This window comes from Strigops habroptila, chromosome 1 (genome assembly GCF_004027225.2).
Source record: "Strigops habroptila isolate Jane chromosome 1, bStrHab1.2.pri, whole genome shotgun sequence".
NCBI lineage: Eukaryota > Metazoa > Chordata > Aves > Psittaciformes > Psittacidae > Strigops > Strigops habroptila.
Window position 1 is genome coordinate 75,322,306 of NC_044277.2, and position 27,051 is coordinate 75,349,356.

The 27,051-nt window shown below is 38.3% G+C and overlaps 1 protein-coding gene across 1 annotated transcript in view; it reads left to right on the forward strand.

The window, feature by feature from the left end:
• The window catches only part of TRIO (trio Rho guanine nucleotide exchange factor), a 249,428-nt gene that overhangs the window by 87,868 nt on the left and 134,509 nt on the right, over positions 1-27,051 (forward strand). Inside the window, exons 7-10 of the mRNA XM_030473732.1 lie at positions 8,198-8,389; positions 11,792-11,923; positions 16,262-16,492; positions 22,971-23,093. Coding sequence (XP_030329592.1) covers positions 8,198-8,389; positions 11,792-11,923; positions 16,262-16,492; positions 22,971-23,093 — 678 coding nt within the window. The remainder of the gene's footprint in view (positions 1-8,197; positions 8,390-11,791; positions 11,924-16,261; positions 16,493-22,970; positions 23,094-27,051) is intronic.

Here is a 27,051-nt window from a genome sequence, read left to right on the forward strand (position 1 = left end):
AATGTGAGATAAAAAAAATGATGTGAACTGATTGAATTTTGGCAGGCCTTAGTTTTCATTAGCTTTTAACTGGAAAAATACCAAGCAAACTTAACTCCTGCAAGCATTTTCAGCTTCTCCCTGACCTCTCTTCACTTACAGTCTATGCTTAACAAGCTATTATTTGTTCATTGTTCCTGTCAGTGTAACTCTTCAGTAATCAGAGTTGATTTAAGATCTCTTATGTGAATGCTGTAAAGATAGAGATGGAATTTAACTTTTAACCGATCTACGACCATGCAAATTTATTCAATGGGATGGGGTAGAGGAGGGAATGACAGCAACTATGTATAAAGGTCTATTATATGCAGGAGATTTTGAAGGCTTTTCATTGTGGCCTTAATTGGACCCTGATAGATCTTGCTTTCCAGGCAGTTCCCTTAGGCTCACTTTAGGTGAGGAAGGGCTGTTTGAAGAATAAATGCTGCCCAAGCAGCTAAATGCAACCTCTTGCACTTGCTTACAGCTTAACCCTGGTAACTAATGTTGCAGCTGCTTTTCCCAACTCATTGTGGTTGCCGCAGGGCACATGCTCCCTTCACAGCAGGTGCTACCCTCTGTCAATAGTTGGCTCTCCCATCTCCCCTTCCTTCCCAAGCAGCAGCTTGGCTTTCCGAAAGGTGCAGGAGGGCAATGTCTACAGCTGCTTATGTCAAACTTGGGAGTGAGTGACGGCCTTTGGATGAGATGCCAAAGTTTTAATCTAGTCTTTCAGTCTAAAACGAGCCACCTGGATGTAAACTGTTGTGAAAGCTACTTAGTTCCTGTCATGAGAAGGAGTTCATTACATCAAGGACAAAGAGGATTTGCTGAATATGTCTTGTTTTCCTTGTAATGGCTTTCCCACACTTTTAGAACCTGATTTTCAGTATTACAACACAAAATAGTTGGAAGTTTAAACCAAATGTTGCAAAACAAAGGTGAAGAATACATTAGGGGGAGGAGATTTAACTGTACTTTCAATAGTTTCATTAGCAAGTGATGTGTCCAGGAATCTTGTGTATTCAGTGTTTGATAGGCTCATGTGGTTGTACTTCAAAGTAACAGGAATAAGTTCATGAAAGTCTTAAGCTTAATCACAAACTGGTTCTCATTGAAATGAAACTGTCCCAGAGAAAAGCTGGATAGGTGCAGTGATGTGCATTGAAGACAGATATGCATTTGGTTACCATCGCTTGACACACAGGTTGATGTGGCTAAAAAGACTGCTTGTCTAAAAGATAGTTCACATATGCAGCTGTGAAGGTATGTGACCTGCTTTTACTGAATTTAAAAGGTTGTGCAATGATAAATGTCAAGGCTGTGTCCTTATAGGGTAAGTAGATCCCATGTTCCCTAACTGTGGGGAAAAAATAAACTCACAATGATTCTCTAAAGATGAGGGTGGGTTTTCTGTACAATTTAAAAGGCCTGCGTTCAGCAACAGTAAATTGCTGTTGTCAAGTCCTGAGATTTGAGTTGAGCAATACTCAGTTTCAGTTTGAAGTTCCTCTTTGTGTGACTAAACCAATGCTTCACTTCTCAGAACAAGTGTTTAGTACCTTTTAAGGGAGAAACTTGCAAATAAGACATCACAAGAGTTGCAAATACAAAAATTATCTCAAGTTTTTGAACTGCAAAAACAAAGTACCCATGATTATACAGTTAGTCAGTCTTGTACGCAAGAGTGGGAGAGACTGATTCTGTGTTTGACCACTCTTTTTACTGCCGTTTTCCACATGCCTGCTGAGACACAAGGGAAACAAAAGCATTTTAAATATATATGGTTTTGTAACCATATATAGTTGTCGCTTGAGATAGACTTAAGCACTGTGTGAATATTAGACTACCCTGGGTCCTCTGAGACTTCAGCCAATGAGAGCAGGACCACAGGTTGTGAATTGTGTTGTCTTCCCCAGATTGCTTTGAAGTACAGATTTTCACAAAGGACTCTGGTGAAGGGTGAGCAGCAATAAGCTAGCTTACTGCTAGGGGGAGACATGTTTGTTTTGTGGGGTTTTGTGATGTCTGTTGCTGTTTGGTTGTTTTGTTTTTGTTAAACTAATAGATCACTCAGGTAGGACTTTCAGTAAAAATAAATAAAAAACAGTTAAACAGTAAAATCCATCCACTGTCCAACCAATCTAACATCCCTAATAGACAAGGTAAATAGGCACAGGGCAGTAGAGTAGGTAAAGTGTATTCAGTCAAGTTTTTGGTAGTTTTGAATAACCATAGTTTAAGCAAATCATGGATTTTTGATGTTCTTGAAGTTCAGGGAATGCACAGCTGATGATCCTGGTCAGACTAGGAGGATGTTTGAGTGTAGGGAATCCACAAGGGAATCTTTCTGGTGCCAGAGCAGTTAATGCTTAGACATAATGTCTGGATGCCACCAACCTGAGAAGAGACCGAAAAGGCAAAATGGCTTCAGACTATTTTCAGCTTATAAGGAGCACTCCAAAGTCAACAAGATGAAATAGAATAAGCTAGATGTGCAACCCGTAAGAAGGAAGAAGCAAATAAACATATTTTAAGAAGCAGTCAGCTGGTGTTAATACAGCAACAAGTATGTTCATGTCAATTGATCATGAACTAAAGGAATAGACAGTGGTGTTACTGCAAGTAAGTGAATCTTAATTCACTCTTGATATTTATTGGGAGTGCCAAAATTAAGATCAGTAAAGAAATAGCCCTTACTGAGTTGGTCTTACTAAAGAACTGGGTCCAGTTTAGAACCCCATACTTAATGTCGTAAGGGGGAACATCCAGTTGAAAATGATGTGGCTGTAAGGAGAGGTTGAAGGCATGGGCAATTCACTATGAGAAAGTGAAGGTAAGTGATGAAAAGTCAGAGGGAAAAGAAGGTGGTGTGAGAAGGTGGTGCAGTAAGATTCCCCAGGTCCACCATATGGAAAAATGTAACATAGAGATGATAAATTTGAAGAAAGTTAGAGTGAAATTGTACTTCACTTGTTCTAGTGCTGGTAGCTATGGTTAAATAGATACCTGAGAATATTTTGAGGATCCTTATAGTTGAAGGATTGGTTGAACACTTTCCTAAATTGTAGTCTGGATGTTGCTGGGGTTTGGTTGTTTGTTTTGGGTTTGGTTGCCTGTTTGTTTCCAAGGGAAGAAATCAAGTCATACCTGCAGCCCTCATCTTTGAAGTTTGGATTCCCGAACCGAGAGCTTTACTGTTGCTGCAAAAGTGAGAAGAGATGTTAGAAACCATTTAAAATCATTAAAGCAGGTGTTTTTCATACATCAATGCTATACCTCGTCTTGGTGGCCATTTGTGTGTGAGGTGGCAGATGATTTGGAAATTCCATTGCTAAAATATTTCCATCATGAAGGAAGTTCAAGCTTACTACAGCCTATCTAGAGGTGCCAGTTATGACGCTTATGGACCATGTCACTGAGGAGGTTGTTCTTAACACTGAATGCTTAATAGTTTCTGTGTCAGAAAACTACTGTTTGAAATCTTAGAGCTAAAAAAACATTTTCTTAAGTGGGTTTGGGAAAACCAGAAAATAAAATAGCACCATCAGGGCACCTGCCAGCTTTATTTTGTATTGAATGTGACAGAAGTTCAGTTAAGTTGGCAGGCTGTCACCTGTGTAGTTGCCTTTAAGGCACACACCAAAGAATGACACAGTGTACTACAGCTTGTTTTAGACTACTAATCTGTGTTGCCTTACTGAGCAATACTTTTTTATACGTACACTCCCTTCAGGAGGGAGTACTAAGTACATTCGTGTACTTCCTGTATCTATCGTAATGTTCCCTTTTTAGTTTTGTTACAATAGTCACATGTAACACAATGAAAGATACACAGCATCACTTTAGCCTTTCACTTTGTAGACAGCTGATACACATTCTGAAACTCGATATTTCATGCAGATTCACATGATGTAAATGAGATGGCTAAATAAGTCTTTAAAAGTTATTACTGCTTTAGCTGAAACCAGGATGTAAATCCATGCAATGAATGAGATGTCAGACCCTAAGAAATGAGCACCAGCTTGCTTGGAACAGTGTTTCTCAAGCAGTGCACAAAATATGCATTTGTCATATAATAATGGCAGTGGATCTGCCTGTCCTTTTAGAAAATTGAACAAAATTTGTTAACCTTCAAGGATCAGTTAAAGACAGTCCAATCATAGTGAGCTGCTATTTGAGATTCTTTCCCTCTTTAACTAAATCTGTCTCTTTTGGGTCATTGCATTCTAAAATACTGAAAGTTAAACCTTTAGTAGATATATCATGTAGTAAGGAATATGATAATGGAGGGAAAAAAAAAAAGGTTGAGATTATTATAAGATTTTTTTTTTAAGGAAAGGAATGTGGTATACGTAGCTTGGAAAGTGTTCAACTGTCGGCGTATTAATTCGTATTCATACTGCTACAGGGGCTATTCTTCCACTTGTGAAGCCAGATTGCCATGGGAAAATGAATGCATTTTAACCACAGCTCAGTTTTGATTTGCTTGGCTTCACATATACGGTGCCCTGTCCTTCATATCTAACTGACGTTCCAGAATTTCCAAAATTCCTTTATTATGATATATCAACAGATGAAATGGTAGTCTAAAATAGCCTTTATTCTTTTCTCTTTTGACACTTCTTTTTTCACATCACTGTAAAGTCCATGTAATGGCTTTCTAGATGCATTTAGCAGTCTTGTGTTTATGCTACATACACTTTTATAGGCCTAAGTGGTCTCCAGTATTAAAATTTGTTAGAAAGAGCAGTTTTGTTCTCTTGCAGTTATTCAGCTGTGCTTAAAAGGAGGGCGTAGATGTGTGGGATAACCTAAAAAATGAAAAGGTAGTACTGTGCAGGAAGGAAAAACAGCCAACAGGACACTGATGCGTTCAGTTTATTAAGTGGACCAGCTGAGGTGTAGGCTGTGTCAGGAATGCTCCCGCATGCATGCAGTTATAATTAATAGATACCTATGCCAGTTACCACTCAGACGACTCAGCACAGTGAAGCCTGGAGGAACTGCAACACTTGTGCCAGCCAGTTTCAGGTTCTGGGCAGTGGCTTGATGCCAACAGGTAGTGGTTCCACCTCAGATGCTCAGCATCTGTGCAGTGTTGGGTGTCCACATGCCAACATTCTTCCCTGACCTCTCTTACTGGTAGGGGTATATTCCATTTTGGCACAGGCTGCCTATCACATCTCTCGACAGTAATGGAACCATACACTTTTCCAGCAATTTCAGGTTTTGTTCTTCTATCACCTGTTAATCTGTGGCCTTCACTGAGGCTTGTTGCAGTCAGTTCTGTCCTCCCTGGCTTACTAGACTCCATTCCTCAACCTTTGATCAGGGAAGTTTGACAGATAGCTAACTGCTCTGTGGCATTTCCTGCATGCTGGCATTCCAAAAACACTGCATGGACAAGAGAAAAAAATATTTCACTGCAGAATGTTGAGATTTTAATGGTGTCTGTTGTTTTCCTCTCAACTATTCTGTGTGATAGTGTTTAGCAGTTTGGCTCCACATGTAAGTTTTTAGGATGTAGACAAAAATGAGTGCAGCTAACAGAAGCAGCCAGTGGATGCAGCAGTTTGTGCTGCATTTCATGCAGCAAGGGCCCGCAACTCTGCTCAGAACAGCATCGATGTCTTGAGCAATGGTGGTGATGCTCCCCAGGGCACAGTCCCTAATGCTGGACCAACTGTCCCTGTAACATCAGAAGCCTCAACCCACAGGGAGCTTCAGAAAGAAGACACAGCTCTGCAGGTCTGGGGCTGCAGGGAATGCCTGTGGCCATTTCCCAAGGCTGGGGCAGCAGGAGATCGTTTCCTTGCCCACAGGAGGTGTACGGTTATTAAGGATCTGTGTCATCAAGTAAAGGAGCTGTGGGAGGAGGTCAGCAGTCTGCACATCATCAGAGATAATGAGAAAGAGACTGACCAGATCTTTTCCAGCACTGCAGCTTCAAGAGCCCAAACTACCAACTGTACTGAAGGGAGAAGGGTGAGGCACTGTCTGTGCCTGTCTATTTGGGAAGTGGAGACTCCCATGATGGTGAAGATTGGAAGATAATGACTTCTGGCACTAGGGGGAATATTTCTGCATCACTTGAAGATTTGCAGCTGCTGAATAGGTTCACTGACCTTATGGCTGATGAAGAGCTGGGAGCTGTCAAATAAAGCATCTGTGATACCTGAGTCTGAGCTACACAGGAGCACCAAAAGGAAGAGGCGAGTGATAATGGGAGACTCCCTTCTTCAGGGAATAGAGACTCCCATCTGCCAACCTGAGTCATTCTCTGTAGAAGTTTGCTGCTTACTGGGGGCTCAGATTTGGGACATTGTGGAAAAACTGCCAAAGCTTGTCCAGACCTCAGAGTGTTGTCCCCTGCCGCTCTTCCATGTGGGCCCCAGCAATACTGCTAAGGGTGACCTGGAGAATCTCAGGCGTGAATACATGACTCCAGAGGCAGTGGTCAAGGGCATGGGAGCCCAGGTGGTTTTCTTCTCAATCCTGTTGGTCAGAGGGTAGATGAATTCTGCAGGTCAACAACTGTTTACATAGCTGATGTTGGCAACAGGCTTTTGGTTTCTAGAACCATGGGACTGTCTCTTTGGGGGTCAAGGATTACTATTTGACTAAGTGAGGCAAAGGTGCTTTTGCCAGCAGGCCAGACAACCTGGTAAGAAGAGCTTTAGGATAAGAATGGTGGGAGGGGGAGAAGAGGACCAACATCCAAGTGAGAAGTGGCGGACTGGGTTGGTCTCAGGCTAAAGCCAAAACACAGCAATGTAACAGCTGCCAGGAAGAAATATAACTGTTACAGCTGAAACAAGGACAGTTGGCAAGTAAAGGGTCTACTGTGATGTGAACACAAGAACGTTGTAATCCAAAACAGGGCTAAACTGGGGTTGCAGCAAGTGTACATGCACAAACTAGAATGGGCCTACAGGACAGCATTATGTGGAAAGCTCTCGTTCCCTTTCTGAGAAGTCACCATGCTGCTTCTCTGGAGCACCTGCATGGCATGCTTGTGTTGTACAAGGAGAGGCTGAGAGAGCTGAGAGTGGTTACCCTGGATAAAGGAGTGCTTAGGAGGGATCTTATGTAAAAATGTAAATATCTAATGGGAAGGAGTGAAGAAGACAGAACCAGGCTTTTCTCCATGGAATTCAGTAACAGAACAAGAGGTAAATTGGCACAAGTTGAAAGACAATAAATTCAATTTAAACATAAGAAACACTGGAATATGTTGCATAGAGAGACTGTGATCTCTCCATCCTTAGAGAGTCTCAAGACCCCACCAGCCATGACCCTGAGCAACCTGATCTGATTGAATCTACTTTGAGCAAGGCGGGTAGACTACATGATCTTCAACCTCGACAATCCTGTGATTCTAAGAACTTCATTCTAGGTGTATGAGAGTCAGCCCAATTGAATGAAGTGTCAGCTTAGCGTTATATACGTGTAGCTCTGGAGGAGCTACCTTTTGGTTATGAAGTTGTTCTTGTTCCTGGCTTTACAGGAAGCAGAAACTCTTGATTGAAAATCAGAGTGACTAAGAGCCATCAGTGAGTAATGCCATTATCCTAGGGAATCTTTCTAATCTTTGACCTTATTTGTCTAGTTTTCAGTGCAAGCTCTGAGGCAATATAATGGCAGGAAAATAAAAACTTGAACTGTTGAACTCCTTAGAACTGAGAGTTCTGTATTTTGTTACTTAAAAAGTAGAAATACTTTCAGAGTTGATGTAAAGATTTGTAGAGTGATGTTGCACACATGCGTACCATGGATAGAGCAAGTGTTTACTAATTATACTTCAATTTTCCTAATTTGTGTGTTTCTGAATGTCTTGACTTGAACATCTGTAAACATTCCTATTGAGGCTATTGCAAAATGTGGTTAGCTTTTCCTCTCCACTGTAATAGTGGGTCTTCATATAATATGTTGTTTAAGCTGACCACTAACATTAGCTTGAGACTCTAGTCATTTCAAGTTGTCTTTTTCCCTTGTCAGTAATACAGATAGTATAATACATTATATGCTTAGATTCCAAAGTTAGCCATGCACAGAGTTGGCAAATAAACCCAGTCTATAAGCAGTACTGTAATAAACAAAAGTTTATTAGAAGTATACCTCTGTATTTAAATGGTCTGCTATCTTCCACTAATTTTTCCCTCCTTCTTCTCCATAGAATGTGTATGTAAACATAAACCGCATCATGTCAGTAGCAAATCGCCTGGTCGAGTCCGGCCATTATGCTTCACAGCAAATAAAACAGATTGCTAGTCAGCTGGAGCAAGAGTGGAAGGCATTTGCTGCAGCCTTGGATGAACGTAGCACGTTATTGGATATGTCCTCCATCTTCCATCAGAAAGCTGAACAGGTTAGTGAATGAAAGTTTCTGTGCTGGAATGGTGAGTTGTACTGCTTGCTATTGATTTAACCAGAAGTACAAGAGAGTGATTGAAGAGGTTGGCAAGAAAGGCAGAGCACTTATTTCTGCTGATTTCAGCTGCTACTCAAAACAAAAAATTGTTCTCCTCAGGACAGCCCGTTGCCCTTAAATTCTCTACAAAATGCGTTGACCAAATCAATGCAAGATAAAACTTAGCCAAATGAGCTATATGAATGAAAATGGACATAAATGCATAACTATATGAAGCTTTTAAGTTGAAAGGAAAACATTTAGTATAGTCAATATCTATGTAATGCCTTTCCTACATCCAGAAAGCATCAATTGTTCTATTGTCCTCACCGCCCCACCCCAGTCAGTCTTTAAGTGTCAAGATTTAACTCATAGTAATTACTTATAGAAAACTAAGTTGAACTGGCCTGAAAGTTGAGAATTTAATTAACTGTCTTCTGAATCTGAAATTGTGTGGGAGATGTTTACTTAGTATCCCATAAGAGATTCCTCCTATATTAAACAAAAATTTTAGCTCTAGGCCTATACCGATTATTTTAATTAAGTAATTAACCATATGTAACTGCCAGAGAAGAGGTATATGTAGGGGAAATAGGAATAAATACCCCTAAGTTAATAGTCTTGATGGTGAAAGCATGTTTTCCCCTCAAGGGAATTCAGTTCTGAAGGAGTTCCTGTGTATGTGCTGTTGAGTCACTCACTGATAATATAGATTATCATAGGTTATGTCTGCTCTGTACATCTCTGGTGAATTTGGAGAGTAGAGGTTCTTGGATCGTTATGGCTGACTGAAGCTCTGGCGTGCTGTATGGCTGCTGTAGATACTCTTCTTCGTATTTGCCTTGCTAAACTGGATCCAAGAAAAGGTTTCGTCTGATACAAATTTAATTTGGAATAAGTGAAGGAACCACTTGGGAGTCAATAACTGCAAAAATACAGAGAGGCAGCACAGTTTAAGAAGTTATTTGCATGATTTCTAATACACAGATATTCAACTTCATAAATGTCGAGAAGTGAGAAATGTGAACTTATTAAGATGCAAATACACATTGCTTTTCATTATGTTAATGATGACATTGGTTTAACTGTCCTTAGACAGACTAAGGTAAAGTATATAAACTAATGCCACTATCGTAAGTATTTTTAGCAGGTTTTACAGAAAAGCCACATAAAAAGGAGGTACAGGAATTGTTTTCTGATACAAAGGTTACCAACCAACTTGAAGCGTTTGGTAAGACACAGTGTGGTACCTTATCAGTATTGATGCTTTTCTAATTGCTTGGGTTATTGAGGTTTACATTTAAGCACTGTCAGCCATGCATGTAGGAGAGAGGTGGTGAAACATGAACAGATAAGTATACCTTGACTCAAATGCTGTTCTTTTTCATAAGAAAATGATACTCATCAGAAATCAGGGGCCTAAATTTTGTGTGTGTGCTGGGCAGCTGTGCTAAGCAGCTGTGTAATACACCTAAAGTGCTAAAGAAGGTGCCTTCTTTACCTATTACCAATAACACCTATTACCTTCTTTAGCACTAAATGTAAGTGTAAACAGGAGGAAAGAGAAGAAAAGAATGAAAAAATAGTGCAGCATCTGCTGGGATTAATTTAATTTTTAATTGCTCCTTCTACATTTTTAATTTTATGGTTAACTGTGATGGATTGTCCTAGTTGCTTTGTAAGATACCTCGCTGTGATATATTAGCTGTTTCATTAACAGTGGAGAGTGAGTTCAAGTAAAGAGGGTTTGGAATGAGAGGGAATGACCCCTATAGAGACTGGTGATGCTTGACCTACATAAAAAGATGATTAAAAAATAAGCAGCCAAAGAAATAACGCACCCTTCTTGAATGCATTTGTTCCCTTGTCAGTGTTAGGTGAGTGTCGCTGTCTACCATCAGACACAGTGAAGACTGCACCCAGATACCAGTGCCTGACTGGTGCAAGAGGTCCCACATGAGGTTTCTTTTAATGTTCAGTGCTTAACATCAGAAATTTTTAAAACTATCCCTTCATGAAATGAGAATTGCATGAGTATCTTAGAATTAAGTACTCTATTGCCCTTCCTCCCAGCTTTCAAACAGTAATGGAGTACCAGAAATGGTCTATGGATTACTTTTTCCTCAAAAGACTATATGTGCTCCTGGAATTAAGATATATATGATGAGAGAAATGGCTTGGTCTCTTTAAAACTTTGAATTGAACTTTGAATGACATGAATTGAAGACAAATTTAATTTACGAATACCACATGTGTCTGGCTGTACTAAGTCTAACAGCTGTGAAAACTCCTAGAAAAACAGATTCTTTTTTCCTGTTTCCTGGCATAACAAGGGTATAAAATTCATGCCCCCTAGCTGTCAAAAGTAAGTTGACAGAACTTCTGCTGTGCATACAGCTATGATGGCAGTTTCTTGTCTGTCAAGACAGCTTAAGCTTCAGTGAGAACTTAAATTGTCTGCAGAAGAGATTCTGTTGCAGTATCCTCAATTTCCCCTGAAAGGCTTGACTTGAGCAGCTATGCTGACATAGCTGTGTGCTTAAAGTTCAGTGTTAGTCCTAAGAGACCCCCGCTTAAGTTGTAAATCCTTTACATGCTTGCTGCTGTAGTAGCTTACCAAATGGATTTAGTGCTTCTCTGTGTGTAAAAGCTAGTGCTTTGGGGACAGAGGTGTGAATTTTCTGTGCTCTAATACTGCTTTGCTTCCTTGATGATCTCTTTCCAGCAAAAGACAACTATGGAGTGTTTCAGTGAAAAGTTCACCATTAATTTTTTGTGTACATGTGCACACACTTGCAAAGTAAAATCCATTTTCTCTGAAGATTTTAAAAAGGTGAAGTGATACTTCATGATACCATGAGTATCTGAGCAGAGATTTGATGGGTAAGAGCTGAGGGTCTGGACTTGAAAGTTGTAGCATGTTTTACCTCTTTGCATAGAGAAGACCTTAATTGGCTTTCGTGCACCTGAAATGGCAGGTGCAGGGTGAAGTAAACTTTTCCTTACCTGCTAAGGCAATAAAAGGAGCAAGAGTAAACTTGGAAGCATCAGTATTGCCAACAGTTTAGTTGGTTCTGAAAGCTGTCAATGTACAACTAAGCCTGACTGTCTGTGAACAGCTCAAAGAGTTCCATACACCTAAAAGCACAAGTACGGTCAGACTTGAATATTTATTTTTATTCTGGTATAAGCTTCATTTCGGTCAATTCAGAGAGAAATACATTAAACATTTTCCCCTTAACAAATAAATAAAATCTTTTCAGTGGCTATCACACAGGTGTCAGTCCTTTTGCGTATTACCAATATGTGGTACTTATTGATAGAACCCAAAATCAAGAGAAAATTTTTTGTCTGTTGCAGTACATGAGCAATGTGGACTCATGGTGTAAAGCTTGTGGTGAAGTGGAGCTTCCCTCAGAACTGCAAGATTTAGAGGATGCTATCCATCATCATCAAGGGATATATGAGCATATCACTTTGGCTTACTCTGAGGTAAGTGTCTTGTTTGTTTCCTTGGGTTGCTGAAAATGGTGTAATGTTAAGTTTGGATCATGAAGGGGCATCACTTGTTGCATAGTGCATTAGTTGGAAACTCAAGTGCCAGGCTTCTTTTTTAATTCAGTATTCTGGACTTTGGTACTATTGTTCAAAAGTTAAGTCATTAAGTCTTCCCCTTAATCTTCTGAAAGAAATTTAAAAGGCAAGGTGGAACCATGTGTGACACAAACTCGTACAGTGTACTAAGTATGTTTTAGTTCACTTTTTTATACTACTACCTTTTAATAGCAGAATTATACTATCCTTAAAACACTTATTTGAAGGGAAGCTAGCTAGGTATTCTTTGGGAAAGTATTCTGTTGGCATGAATTGCTTTAAGTATGTTTCAAAAATCCTGCTCTGAAATTGCCTCACAAAAAAGGCTTAACCATCAAAGGATGTCACTTGACAAGCCGTAAGGTAATATACTTAGTTCTGCCAACCTTAAAGACACTTAAATAAGCCAGTGCACCTATGTAGTCAGCATTCGTAAGACTAGCATATAGAATCATAGAATAGTGGGGGTTGGAAAGGACCTTAAGATCATATCCTATGCTGCTGCTCTAATCTTGGGTTCTGCATGCAATGAAGTAATATTTCTCAGTATTTCTAATAGTTGTATTTACAACTGTCCTGGGTTCACCAGTAGCAATCATTTTTTCTCCTTCTTGGTAGCTGGTGCAGTGCTGTGTTTTTGACTTTCAGCCTGGGAACAATGCTGATAACACCGATGTTTTTAGTTGTTGCTAAGTAATGTTTACTCCGATCAAGGACTTTTCAGTCTCATGCTCTGACAGGGAGGAGTAGTCAGGAGGAAGTAGAGACAGGACACCTGACTGAAACTGGCCAAAGGGGTATTCCATACCACAGCACGTCATGCCCAGTATATAAACTGGGGGGAGGTACCCGGAAGGCCCAGATCGCTGCTCGGGTCGGGCTGGGTATCGGTCGGCGGGTGGTGAGCAATTGTATTCTCTCCCCTTGTTATTTCCCTTATCATTATTATTATTGGTGGTAGCAGTAGTGGTTTTGTATTGTAGTTACTGGACTGTTCTTATCTCAACCCGTGGGAGTTACATTCTCTTGATTCTCCTCCTCATCCCTGCAGGAGCAGGGGGAGGAAGAAGAGGGGGAGGTGAGCGAGCAGCTGTGTGGTTCTGAGTTACCGGCTGGGCTTAAACCACAACAACTTAAGATAAAATGCTTATTCTGAAGGTGGCCTAAAAAGCAATGACTAAAGTTTCTGTTGTTTTTCAGTTTTGGAGTTCTCTCACATGCTTTAGTTAGCTGAAATGAGAAATCAATTAGGTATTGACTTCACTATTAGCTAACAGGCATTTTGTGTATTTCCTCTTGAGCTTTTCTTATTTTCTTTTGCCAGTATTGTTCTCAGCGCAGGATAAAACTATTTTTGCTGTGAAATTAGACTAATTTTATTCTGTACTAAATACAACAATTTCTGTTCTCACGAAAGTTGCTTCAAATTATGAATTTGATTAAATCATGGTAAAAAATGATCAGTGGCCACAGAATAGCTTAGTCTACAGTTTGTACTTTCTTTTAAAAGGAGGTCATGTAGGATTGAATTAATGGTTGTGATTTATACATTACATTAAAGATACTAATACTGTCTCATGAACCAGCTCTATTATGGCAAGTGAATCTTAAGTCTGGTCACATTTCATTTAGCAGTAAAGGAAGGTAAGATTAGTGCTGATGATCAGTCCTATTGTTAGTGTATCAAACCTGGGTTTTTTGAATACCTGCCATCTTAGGGCCTGCATAAACTTTATTGCTATGAGTCAGATGTCCAGAGTTCACATGAGTTGCTGTTCTTTTGTGTAAAATACAGATATCCCCATTCTTGATACTTTGTTCTGTCAACGGATCTAGTAACATACTGAAGCACACCTCTGGTGATAAAACTTCTGATCTTACTACACGTACTTGTTTTAATTCATTCTTGAGAGCATGTTTTGTAGAAAGGTTTCTCTTCTTCATTATGACCTCTCTTCATTCAGAGGATCCCCTTGTAAAACAAGAAATAGAAATGTACCACGTTTTTCAGTAGATTTATGTGAGGAGAGGCAATCTGGGGTGCATGCTGCATGAGATTGCAGCAAGGGATGAGAAGGCTAGGGCTCTCCAGAATAACGATTTTAAGGCACTGAAGTTAAAATAGTGGGGATTTTTTCTTTTTTTTTATTTTTTTTGGTTAGTTGGCTTGGGTTTTTTTTCTTTTTTTCTTTTTAATCAGGGATGTGACTGGATTAGAGCCTGCTGTTAAGTGTAAATAAGTACTGTGAATTACTATGTTAAATACTGTTTGCTTCCTGGTGATGCATAATGAAAATTAATTAAATGGGTAGATTATAGCATTGCTCTGGCAAACCTTGAAAATTTGTTTAGGATTTCAAAGCTGTAGCTTTTGACTTTGGGAGAGATTTTAACTTAATCTTCATTGATACTAGTTAAAAAAAAAAAATAAAAAAAAAATGAAGGGGGAACCAAAAAAAACCCCAAACCACAAGCAACCAAAAAACCCCACGTAAGGTTAGATGCCTTTCTTCTGATTTCAGGTCATTACTTTTCCCCGTCTGGTAAAGCAATATCTTTGTCTTTAGCAACCAGAATTGGTACAGAAATAGTTGCATGTGTATGTACAAGTCATGTTCCTTCTCTGGACAGAAGATTTTATTTTGCTTTTTTTAAACACACATTCCTTTTTGAAGATTGATGGAGTTGTCTTTTTGTTTAACGATATTACAGAACTATTGCTTATCATTATTACTTGTATGACTTCATTTCTGTTACAGCATGGCACTCCTTTCATTTTGTGATGAATGAACAGCGGGGGGAGAGAGAGAGAAAGGAACACTGGAAATTACAACGCTTTGTCATTCCTTTTAGATTACAATGTCTTGACAACACGACTTGGTTGTGAAGTAGAAGACAGTAATTTTTAGAGAGTAAATGCTTTTAAGACTAGACAGTCTGATTTTACTGGGGATAATTACAGTATATTACTAGAAAAGTAACTTACTAGCTTACAAGCTTAGATAACTTGTATGCTTGAAAATCTAAGAGCCATGACTTAAATGAAGTTTATATATATATATAAATGAAGTTATGTATCTCACTGAAATCCTAAGGTAGTCATACTCTGGGAAGGAAGAAAACTTTGCAATGTTAACTCCAAAGAAGAAATGTGCATGGTCATGTTTGTAAAGCTAATAAACTAATCGAATCAAGGGGCTGTCACAATTAATTAATTTTTCCCCCTGAATTTTGTGGACTCTGGATGGATAATTGAAGTCCATTATCTTGAAATTCATGTTGTTTCGAATGAATTTTTCCTGCCTGTTAGATGAGCTATTAGGAAAGTTCTTTACAGATAGCTGCATGATACTGAATTGTAACAGTTCTCTGAGCTTCATGCTAAAGCGACAGAATAAAACACCAATGGGAAGTGCTTTCAACAGCCTTGGCAAGTGCTAAATGTTAATAGTGACCAGATAAGATAGGATTATTGCTTTTTTTTATCTGAGTATTTTTGCTGTAGTTTGAATCGGAGAAGACAACAATTAGAAATGACTCATGTTTCTTGTCAGCGTCAATAGTTAAACACATTTTGGAAAAGAGTATTTTTCTGTGCTACATGGAAAGGTTTTAAGTGATTTAATCAGGGTTAAGTTTGCCATAACAACAGTTTGTCTTTGGTTTACTAGTAACAGCAATAATTTAGAAGTTGTAATTGTCAGATCAAACCACATCCTAAGGTTATATCTGTTGGTCTAAGTGTATTCATCAAATTCATATTAACCTATAGAAAATAACCTCTCTGTTCACCTTTACTGCAAATGAAGAGAGATGTGCTCCTGGAAGGGTAACTTTGGGGAAATGCTTAATTTTAGGTGCTTTGTTGACTAGAGAAAGAGCTGAATAATATTTATTCTAAGTTAGACTTGATCTATTTAAAGAAAACCAAACAGAACACTTTAAAGGAAAACTGCTCTTAAGGTAATTGAAAAATAGAAAGGTAGGCTGTTATGTAGACTGCTACTTCTTAAAATTATCATCTTACATAGAGGGAGAAATATGTTGTGTGTTTTGTTGGTTGGTTTTTTTTTCCGATAACAGCTGCACATAATCATGCCTGGAATAAAAAATTCTTTAATGGTGCTTCCTGAGTTCTTAAAAACCTCTAAAATGGGGAGAAAGGGTGGGAAATGAAATAAGTCTAAGTCAAACTTTTGGCAAGACAAGTAATTCTTCATCCTTTCTGGTGGTCAGGTGAGCCAAGATGGAAAGTCACTGCTTGACAAACTTCAGAGACCCTTGACTCCTGGGAGTTCTGATTCCCTCACTGCTTCTGCCAACTACTCAAAAGCAGTTCATCATGTTCTGGATGTCATCCATGAAGTACTGCACCACCAGCGCCAACTGGAAAATATTTGGCAGCATCGAAAGGTCCGCTTGCACCAGCGGCTTCAGCTGTGTGTTTTTCAACAGGATGTTCAACAGGTAGGTTTTATTTCATGTTGTCTAAGTGCCTTTGTACTTTGTCAGCCTGAGATTTGAAGCTGGTTGGATTGACAGGTGGGTTTTGATTGCTAAACCAGATATTCTTTCATCTAACTATTGAATAGTTGCATGGGAATAACTGACTGATTCCAAGTTCTTTGTATTATCAGAGGATGTTGGCTGTTACAAGTAGAAATTGTGTTTGTAAGTTAGCTCTACTGAAGTTTTTGTTTATTTTGGGTTTTTTTATTTTTATTTTAATTTTGGATAAGTCAGGATGACTTATTTTATTTAACTCAGGATGAAAGAGATTTTCATTAGGGGTGGCTATTCTGAGCTTCTGGAAGCTGACATGCACAGTGCAGGTAAAATTCTGGACTCAGTGTCAGAAAGATTTGTAGGAGTAACATGTAAAAAATTAAGTGTTATTCTGTAACAAATTTTTAGTTTCACATCCTTAATGATCTTTAACTGACTTAATCAAGTTTCTTTAAAACCTGAGAGTAGTATATTAAAGACGTGTGAAAATTACAAAGAAGATTACTTTCTTGCAGTGATGCCATTCTTGAATTAATGGTTTCTAGTTGCCATGTTTTTATGATGATGATGACATCCATAAAAGTTAGTAGTTAAGTACTGGCATTAATATCTCTGACGTGGTTTTAGCTTAAAAACGTAAAGCCATACAGAATTCCTCTGATGATAGATTTTTAATAAACAGAAAATGTTTGCCTTAGGCTGCAGTGGACAGACACATTAGTAATTTATCCCTTAATAGCTCATCCTCATAAAAAAGTAGATGGCCAGTATTTCCTGATGATGTTCTTTCATTTCAGTGTAAAGGTGTTCACAAGTCAAGGATTTGGGGTTTTTGGATAGCCAGTCATATATTCTGGTTAAACTAATCTTGTTTCTTCTAAATTAGTTGCCCTTTAAGCCAAATTTCTTGTACTTACCTGTACAAGATGCCGGATATGAGTAGTTCGGAGTTAAATAACCTGGTTTCTATCCTTTACAGTAGCTGAAAAGGATACTTCAGGCAGGTGGTGGGAAGAGTGAGCAATCTTGTTAGTTCAGCTTTCTTCTATACGTGGTGCATATCTTTGTATATGTTAAAGAAAACAAAAAATATTTACACAGTAAATTATGTGTAAAATTATTAAAACTTTATTACTTAATTTTTGATGTAAGAAGAGACATATATTGGAAGGCAGGCAGTTACCCAACTTCTCAACACTCAAATGTGACGAAAGATGCAGAAGGGTGTGAAAAATGTTAGTTGACAAAAAAAGGTAAAAGAAAGCAGAGACAATGTTATGACTGGTCAGAAGGCGCATAGAGAACCAAACTGGAACCACTATTATGCCATTGTATAAATCCCAGAGACTGTTCATAAAGATTACTACATAAATAGTAGCTAGTCAGGAGGGTCCAGTGCTGGTACTTGCATGAGTAGTCAGTGAAGGGTACTCATCAAAACTGATGAGGCACAGTCCACAAATGGATTGCCTCTTAAACTTAAAAGGCTTCATAGCGAATCTTCAGAAGCTGAAATTAACACAGTGGCTTACTTCTCTCAGGGAAAAATGTAGGTCCGGTCAGTGGTAGCCCGGTGCCAGCAGGTGCAGACTGGATCCTGGAACTTTCTCCTCTAGTTTGAATTCAATTCAAGTAGGACCTACTTAGGTAACCTAGGCCAAGTAATCTCCTGAGATTATTTGCCAGATACATAATTAAAGTTCTAGGCCTGTAAGCCAGGGTCTGTAGGTAATAAAAAGTAAAAAAATAAAAATAATAAAAAAAATGTGTGTAGGTAATACTTATTTTCTGTTTCTTGGAGTGGAGGAGTTAGCTCTGAGACTGCCTTGTTCTTTGAAGTTGACAAATAACCCTTCATTAGGCTAAAGTCATTGTAAAGTCACCACCAGGTTCTTCAGCAAGAAACTGGATGTTCCTTCTCTGTAAGAGACCTGCCAGCCCTTGGTGCATTTAGTATCAAGTACTCACAGGTTTTAAAGCAGCAAAGTAGACAACTTTACCTACTTTTATAACTTAGAGTACTAAGAGTCTGTTGTTCAAATCATGCATGTGGATTGCAAGTATACCAGAAGTTTGCAGTATAAACCAATTGTCTTAAGAAGGTTAATCCATCTGGGCTCATTATTCAGAACATACCTTTACCTACTGGTTGGAGAAACTTACTTCTTCCTGTTTATGCCTCTTGTTTCTTTATGTACTTTGCAAGGCAGACCTTACATTAAGATAGCAAGATATCCTTTTGACAATTTGAAGCTGTGGTCTTTGGTGCTAATGCATCTCTTTATCAGCCACTTTACATTTTCAACTAGATCTTATGTATAGAAATGTAGCCCCTGCTTGCCATGTTCCTAAGCCCTTCCCTTAATATCCAGTAGTTACCACTGCCAGAGACTGGATTATCCTTTGGTTTATCCCTGTAATAGCTGTTAACATCCATGCTGGAGGCTTCTGAAATGTTGCATGTGGAAGTATAGCTCTTTGTTATGTTACTTAACTTTCAGATATTGGTGTATTTTGTACAAGGCCTTATGAATCACAATGTGAATTGTGGTTAATGTTCCCTTTCGTAATACAACTTTTCGTACTTACATTTCAGTGCAGATCATGCTGTAAGACAGTGACAAATTAAGCAGACAAATTAATCTAATAGCAGGGAGCAGGTGCCTTCAAGATAACAGCAAGCACATAATGGTATTTTCCTGGAATAGCCTTGCTTTGGAAGATTGTAACTCACTCAGCTTTGAAAATCCATCAGGGAAAAAAGTTATCTTGAATAATGAGGACTCTGTTCTTGCAAAACAAACCCAAAACCTTAACAGATCGTCTAATTTACCTGAGAAATGTTAACTTTTTCAATTGAAAAATTGTTGATACCATTCAGTGCATAAAATTACTTGGTTTTGAGGTATTGGTTAAATATATATTCAAGACAGTTCTGGAATGGTTTATGTAGAGCTCCAAAGCAACTTTCTAAAATACTTTTGTTTTCATTTGCACATTCTCTGAGGTTTCTTTAGTCTTTATTCAAACCTAAAAAAATTCAGTTGAGATTACCTAGCATGATTTAGAAAATAGCATGAAAACGTGGGGGGTTTTTTAATTATTGTCTGTAAAGTTAAATGTGGGTTTAGTTTCCTTTTGGGTGTTTTCTTTTTGTTTGTTCGTTTTCCTTCAAAATAAAGTGTGGCTCTCTTCCACTGTTTATGGTTAAACTGCACATAGTGGCAAGCAACCAAGTACACTGTAAGTTTATCTGTCCTTCAGCATGAGTCTGTGATTTCCTCCTTACCTACTCTCGTGGCATAGTTTTCTGTTGGGTTAATGAAATAAATCAGTTTATGGAAGGCTAAAGTGAGTGACAGCTGAGTTGGAGGAGGGGATTGGCTGTGTTGAGCTGCTACTTCATTTTGCATTACTTCCACTTTAGAAAACTGTTTAGATTTTTAATTCTGTCTTGTATGTGCAGTACTGGGAAAGTGTTTCTTCTCTGTTTTGGGTAAATATTCTGCTTCTCCTTCCTTGATCTGCCTCCCTCAAAGGCTCCATCAGAGTTTTTGTTGTAACAGTCACTTGTTTCAGCCTTGACTAATGAAGGGTGGGCCAAGAATGCTTGCTACTTGCTCAGCATCAACATAATACTGATTTCACTGGGTGATTCCCTTGTGGCTTTTGAAGGCGGTTCCAGTGTAAAATAGTTCTTTTTGGGAGAGAGTATTGCCACAGATTAACTACCCGAAGATTAGAAATGCAGAGATTTCCATCTTCCCCTTCTGAATGTTATGCCAGCGCCAAGTAAGTGGTGGGAATCAGGAAAGTGAGTGTGTACAAAGTAGATAAAGGGGTAGCGAATAAGGACTGGATAATAATGCATGAAAGACTGGTGAAAATGAGAATGTTCAATCTGCAAGAAATCAGATTATTTATTTCTGCAAGCAGCATATACAAACCACATAATTTACAGCCATGAGCAATGAATTTTTCAAAATGAAGCTATTTTTCCTGTAGTAGTTTCTTCTATCATATGTTCAGTATTGGTGCTAGAAAAATAAGCATTTTTCTAGATTCTATATTGGGCATTAGTATGGTTCTGCTGAGACTGCAGTTAGAGCTTATTTGCATCGTTAAAGCAACTTGTTACAGTGGAGGATAATAATGTTCACCCTTTCATGGAAAAGTATTGAGCCTCTTAAACTCCTATGTATTACTAAATCACAGGAGTGAATTCCATGTACTTTCTGTATTAGTAGAAGAGTCCTTAGTGGCTTTGTATGATGATTTCTGTGACTCTTACCTCTCCCAGGCAGAAAATGCATCAAATAAGGTTGCTAAATGGCTAATACCAGTGCGAGCTGATGGCATTGTCCTTTGGCCAAAGTGGTATGCCAAAGTTCTCACTGACAGGCAGGAGCATACCTTAACTTCGACTCTCTTTTCATGCTGTGAAATTCCCAACTAGAGAGTGCTTTCTTGGTTTTGTTAAGAATCAAGGTCAGAAAGTATGAGCACTAAGACGACTTGTATTCATACAGATTTCACTTAAGAGGCAGCAATGTTTCTCTAGTTCAGTGGTTTATGTCATGATCTGTGTACTGGATTTCTATGACAATTTCTTCTTTTGAGAAGTTACTGAGCATTATTTAGAGCAAAAATCATTCTCACCTCATCTGCTTTCTGCTTTTCATCCCATGCTCTTTGGGACAGATTTTGCTGTTGATTTCATTTGTTAGCTTGTAACTGTTAGTAGTCTCCAGAGTTCAGGCTAATTCTGTCATCTAAACATGTCTCTTTAGCTCTTTTATAATGAGAAAAGCAGAATAGTGTCCTGAAACTAGTCAAAAGCACTGGTAATATTAACTTTACAGGTAAGTGAGGCCATGTTTGGCTCCTCACTCTACTTTCTCTGATAAATACTTTCCCTTGAAAGAAGCAAACGAAAACTTACATTGACCTAAAACACAATGATATTCTTTTGGCAGTAGTTACTAGGAAAAACAAATGTTGCATAACTTGGAGTATGGAGATTTAGTGAAGTGTTGGTGATTTGAGATGGCTGTACTATGTGGTGTTATGGGATTATTTGTTGTTTTGAAGATGTCCAGTAGGAGAGAATTTGCAAACCCAAAAAGAATCTAAGGGTCAAGATAAATGAGAAAATCACACCACATTTTTCTACTAAAGAAAGCATGGATGTTTTGTGTGGGAATAGTGTGTGAGATTACATGTGTATTGAATGTAGCCATGAGTGATGTTTCAGGAATGGTTCTCAAGTCTGTTTGGAAGGAAAAAAACCTCATTCAACTCCAGAAATCAGAGTAAAAGAGACTAGTAGCTAAGGAGAGATATTTTCAGGTTTCTGGCAGGTATATTGAAACCAAAACAAAATACTCAGGTTTTAACATTTATCTCCAGCATTCTTTTTTGTTTAAGTGAAGTATTCCACCACTACATAAGTATTGTATGAAAATCATTAGCTGACTTAAGAAAATTGCTTATATACAGTTGTCTTTAATTCTGAACAGCATTCTTGAAGCTCTGAGTATCTTCTAAAAGAATTAAATACCATATGCGTGCTAGCTAATGAATGAATGAAGATATGGCTAAGAAGTATTAGTTTGGGGAGAGACCAGATGTTTTTGTTCGGTCACTCATTAGAAACTTGGTATGTGTGCAGTAATCCTTGGTGTTAACTGGCGGGAACTAATTACATGTACAGTTTTTGCTATTTATAAAGCTGTCAACCCAGTCATTGTGGTAGAAGCTTTAATGTCCTTAAAATGTCTTTCATTCCTCACTTTTTCAACTATAAAATTTACAATACACAATTATGTCTATTTGATGTTTTGAGGAGATGCTTCTTCAGAATTTGGACAAAATCCTTCACACGCTCTGAATGCAGATATTGCCATTCATCTCAAAATGATTTAAACTCAATTTAATTGTGTTAGTTATTTCTACTACTGAATTGTTCTTCTTGACTTAATATGTAGTAGGAGAAGCAACTTCTCATCTAAAATAAAACTTCACTGTGTTATTCACTAGCATTGTTGGGGAACGTGCAAACTCCATTTGTGTTACATTGCAGAAACACGTCAGCTGAAGGCATAAACGGATTATAGAGAGAGACCCTCACAAGGGGTCTAACCGCTTGGATCAGATTACTGTCAAATTGATGAATCTGTAGAAATAAGGTTGTCCTTTATAGGCTTCAATATAAACATATAATGTTAGATCATCCGATTTAGCTAGTTATTGTCTTGAGAAAAGTTAATGAGATGTATTTAATGTCCTTCAATGGCAATGCTGTATTCTAACCAACATTACAGTTCATTATACGCAGTCCCTTTACAGTTTCTTAGTTTCTTGAATAGTTGTCTTTTTGTTGCAACATTCAGTGCATCCACTCAGAATTTTTGTGTGTGTCTCTCTCTCTGTTCCATAGGTGTTGGATTGGATTGAAAACCATGGAGAAGCTTTTCTTAGCAAACATACTGGAGTGGGAAAGTCCCTGCATCGAGCTAGAGCTTTGCAGAAACGCCATGAAGACTTTGAAGAAGTGGCACAGGTAAAAACAATCACATGAAGGACTGTACACTTGTCATTCAAATAAATGAAAAATTCTTGCTCTGGCACTGAAGGACTGGGCAGAGGGAGCTCTGGTACAAAAAATTCAGTTCCGAGAATGGACTATTTTGTTTCTGTTGCAACCTTTTATTTAATTTCTCCTTTGTGCTCCAGCTTCAATAAGAAAAAGACAAACTTCCACAGAGTGGGAGCCTTGAAGCCCAACAGAGTTGCTGCTGCTGCTATTATTTACTACTATTGTTTTGAAAAACATGCTTTCAAATGTTTGAGTCACAGAAGAATGAAAACTCTCCTTTTAAAGTAACTCAGTTCCAAGGGATTGTAGATTTTAAACTTTTGTGTGGCCAGTAAGAGAGGATGGATATGGATTGAAAGCCCTGATTCCTGACTTTAAGAGTGGGAAGCTCTCAAATCCCCACAACAGTCTGATGGGGGGAAAGGAGAAACCACTTTTTCCATAGGAAGATTCTTGTTTTAGCATTAAGCGGAACATACCTTTCCATGAAAAAGAGTCAATCTAAAATAAGTAGACATACTAAGGAACTCAGAGAGCGTAACAATTGGAAGTTGGTTTGGGTGGCAGACTTGAAAAGGGAATGTGAGGTAAACAAAACCCATGAGAAGCTGAAGGTTAGAATCCTCCCCATTAGTAACATGCACTGTCTGTCCAGCCTTAATGATTGGTAAGAGTAAACATCTCTTGAGGTTTGTTAACGAAGACCTCATTAGGGTAGGGTTGATACAGTGGTCCTTCAGTCAAAACAGAAGATGCATTATGAGAAAATTCTGAAGGGACATGCAGGATTCCGCAGTGACACCTGCCATGGCAGAGGAATCAGAAGTGTGTTTACGGATTGATTGTTTAATGGATGATTATGCTTTTAATTATATTTTTATTACAACTGTGGCCTTAGAGCACTCTGGTGGCTGAGGACTTCAGATAGCTTCAGAAAACTTCCTCAATATTGATTTCCTATAACATTTTCCAAAATAATAATCATTGTTAGTTTTGTATATATACATGCTGGATTTTCCATATGCATGCCTAATACTTTGTTTTTTGTAAAATCTGTAATATTTTTCATGTGGAAATACTTATTTTTCTGGGTCAGACAAGCAAGAATCTGTTTCTGTAAGACACTTAGCAAAACCTGAATGATCTCATACTTAATACCGTGTTATTTGCACAAAGAAGAAAAAAAAAGTTTGAGTAATCAGAGGGAATGAAGTGTGTAGAACTGTTAGTGGAATGTAAACTGTTTAAAAAGCGTCTTGTTAATTTGTATTATACTTTAAAGTAGAAAGCTGTGCAGCAAATACTTAGCAAAAACTTCCTAAAACTGAACGTTACTGCAGTTTAAAATTGTTTCTTTAGGGGATGGGTGGAATTTCTATTTTTGGAGATATTGAAAACTTAGACTTGTCAAAGAGCTTAACTATGCTACAGGGGACTATCTTCCACTGACAAAAGGATGGACAAAATGATCTAATAAGTAGGTTTTTTCATCTGTAATTCTTGAATGTGTAGTGACTGCCAAGAGAGGCACACCCTCTGAGTTGTTCCTCTTACTTGCTCTACAGCTGAATGTAAGCAGGCCTCAAAAGGCATTCCTGTTGGTGGTGGTGTAAGGAAGATTATGCTCAAGTATAAGACAGCAATCTGCAGCACTTACTAAAGAATTAATAACTTTTGGCTTATTTATTCTCTACATACATTTCTGGTTGGTCTAAGTCTTGTTTTTTTTGGGATTGTTGTTAGGTTTTGTTGTGTTTTGTTGCCTGCTTTTTTTAATAGGACTCTAGGCATAATCAGGGCTTTTCAGTCAGCTCAGTCAAAAGTTGAGAGGAAGCAGCGTGAAGTGAACTGTCAGTGGCATGGCAATGTTTTTACCAAATGCAGGGAGCCAGCATAAGTGTGGAAATGTTCCTGATCAAAGGCTAACTCCTAATTTTGAGGGGAGCAAAAAATATTATTTCTTTCTTCCCGTCTGCTTCCTTCCTCATTCTTTTTTAATGTCAACGAGGTGCCAATTCCTCAGCAGCATTCAAAGAGATGTTAAAATAAGTTGTGTGTTGAATAGAAAAGATGTTCCAGAGTCAATGGGCTGTGGGCTTAAAAATTATTCACTTCAAAATTGGTGTGAAATGAGAGCTTTTTTCTCTTTATTTGATACTTTTTTTTACCACTACAGGAACACTACATAGTTAAAACTCAGCCGACTAATAATCCTCCCTACGTTTTGGTAGCTACACATACTTTGACTTGCACCCACCATTGTAAATTGTGTTGCTCTTTTCATGTGAAGCCTGTCCAGTTTGCTTTATACTTACCTCATTTTTTTTCCTTTCTTTTTTCACCTCTCCCCATGATCATCTTTGTATCCATGAAACCATTTAGTCAAAGTGGCAAGGCTCCTAATCTTCATGTAACTGATTCACTTCTGGGCATAGATTTTCAGCTTAGAAGCACTGGATGCAGATGAGTAGTGTGATTATACTTCCCCATGCATTTTTGTATGAAATTCTAAGTCAGCTTTTCCAGTTGCAGCTATGATCAATGTCTATTTTATGACAGTAGTCTATTCTCAAAAAACCTGAAAGGTGTATGGCAAGAATTATAGTGGGATCTTTTTCCACAGGTAAGTTCTTTTCACCATGCGCAGACAATATCTGAGCAAAAGAACTCTTAAGTCTTCTTGGTGCAAGAGATCCACCAAAAAGATTCTTCCAAACCTCATTTCAATACACCTATCATTTCCCTACCGCCACCAGTTCTCACCTCCTTTAAGGTTATAAAAAAATGGTATGTATTTGAACTGGTTCTTAACTTTACCCATGAATGGCTGCAGTACATCAAAGTAAACGTCCATGCCTTACCGTATCTTGTGGCTATCACCATATGCATAAAGAAAAGGGACCGTATGCTTAAAAAGTTACCTTTACATTCCTAGTTGTCTGAGCCTATGTGATGTCTGGAACTGAAGGATGCATCAGGACCAGTATTTAGTAGTCACAGATGGACTTTTCTTCCCACAATTAGGCTAGCTACTTTCCGAACCCACTTATACTCTTGAAATGTATGCCAGATCCTGTGCAATGAATTACACAATTTAATTGCTCCTTAGATTAAAAGTACTTTTGCTTTTTCATTTTAAGCGTGTTGTCTGATGCTTACACATGATAGCATCCACTGTATTTAATGAGTAACCTATCTTAATTTTCTCTACTTTTAATGATTTGCATACCTGTGTTAAGCTCCCTCCATCCTTGTGTGTATCTCTCTTCCCTTTCCATAGTGTAATAAACTCCAGTTTGAATGAAATTCAGTGCATACCTCCACTCACTTCTATTGCCATATTTATTGTCAGTAGTAGTAATTTCTGCAGTAGTCTGTTAAATTTAGCCTTTGACTTTTATATGATTGTGTCACTTCATATGCTTTGTAAAAATATAGTGTTTGTTTTTTCTGAAGAATATGTAGAGAGGGTTTCTCAACAGGAAGACTAGGAAAGCAATAGGATATGTTGTTGGGGTAAGTGGTAAACTCACCACTGTGGAGGGTCTTTCACCGTTTTGGAGAAGAATGTCTATTAAAGACTCAAGTACAGTTGATCCCACCTTGGGGTGGGAGGGATGGACTAGAGGATGACTTAAAGCTCTTGCCAGGTTGATTCTTTCCCTGGGTTTGGGGAGGGTGTGCTAGTAGAGACACTCTGAAGAAGTGTTAATCTGTTTCAAAACTTGATGTTGAATTTGTCATTGTGAAACCTCCTTTTTCAGTTAGGAAACTGGCATAAGCAGCTTCAAGAAAGAACTCCAGCTCTTTCTACCTAACCTTCTGTTTTTAACTGGTGGCTTCCCCTTGGGACCAACCTTTTCAAAATCTTCCCATTGCTACTTTTTTTTTTCTTTTCCTCCAAGTATCGTTCAGAAGTAAG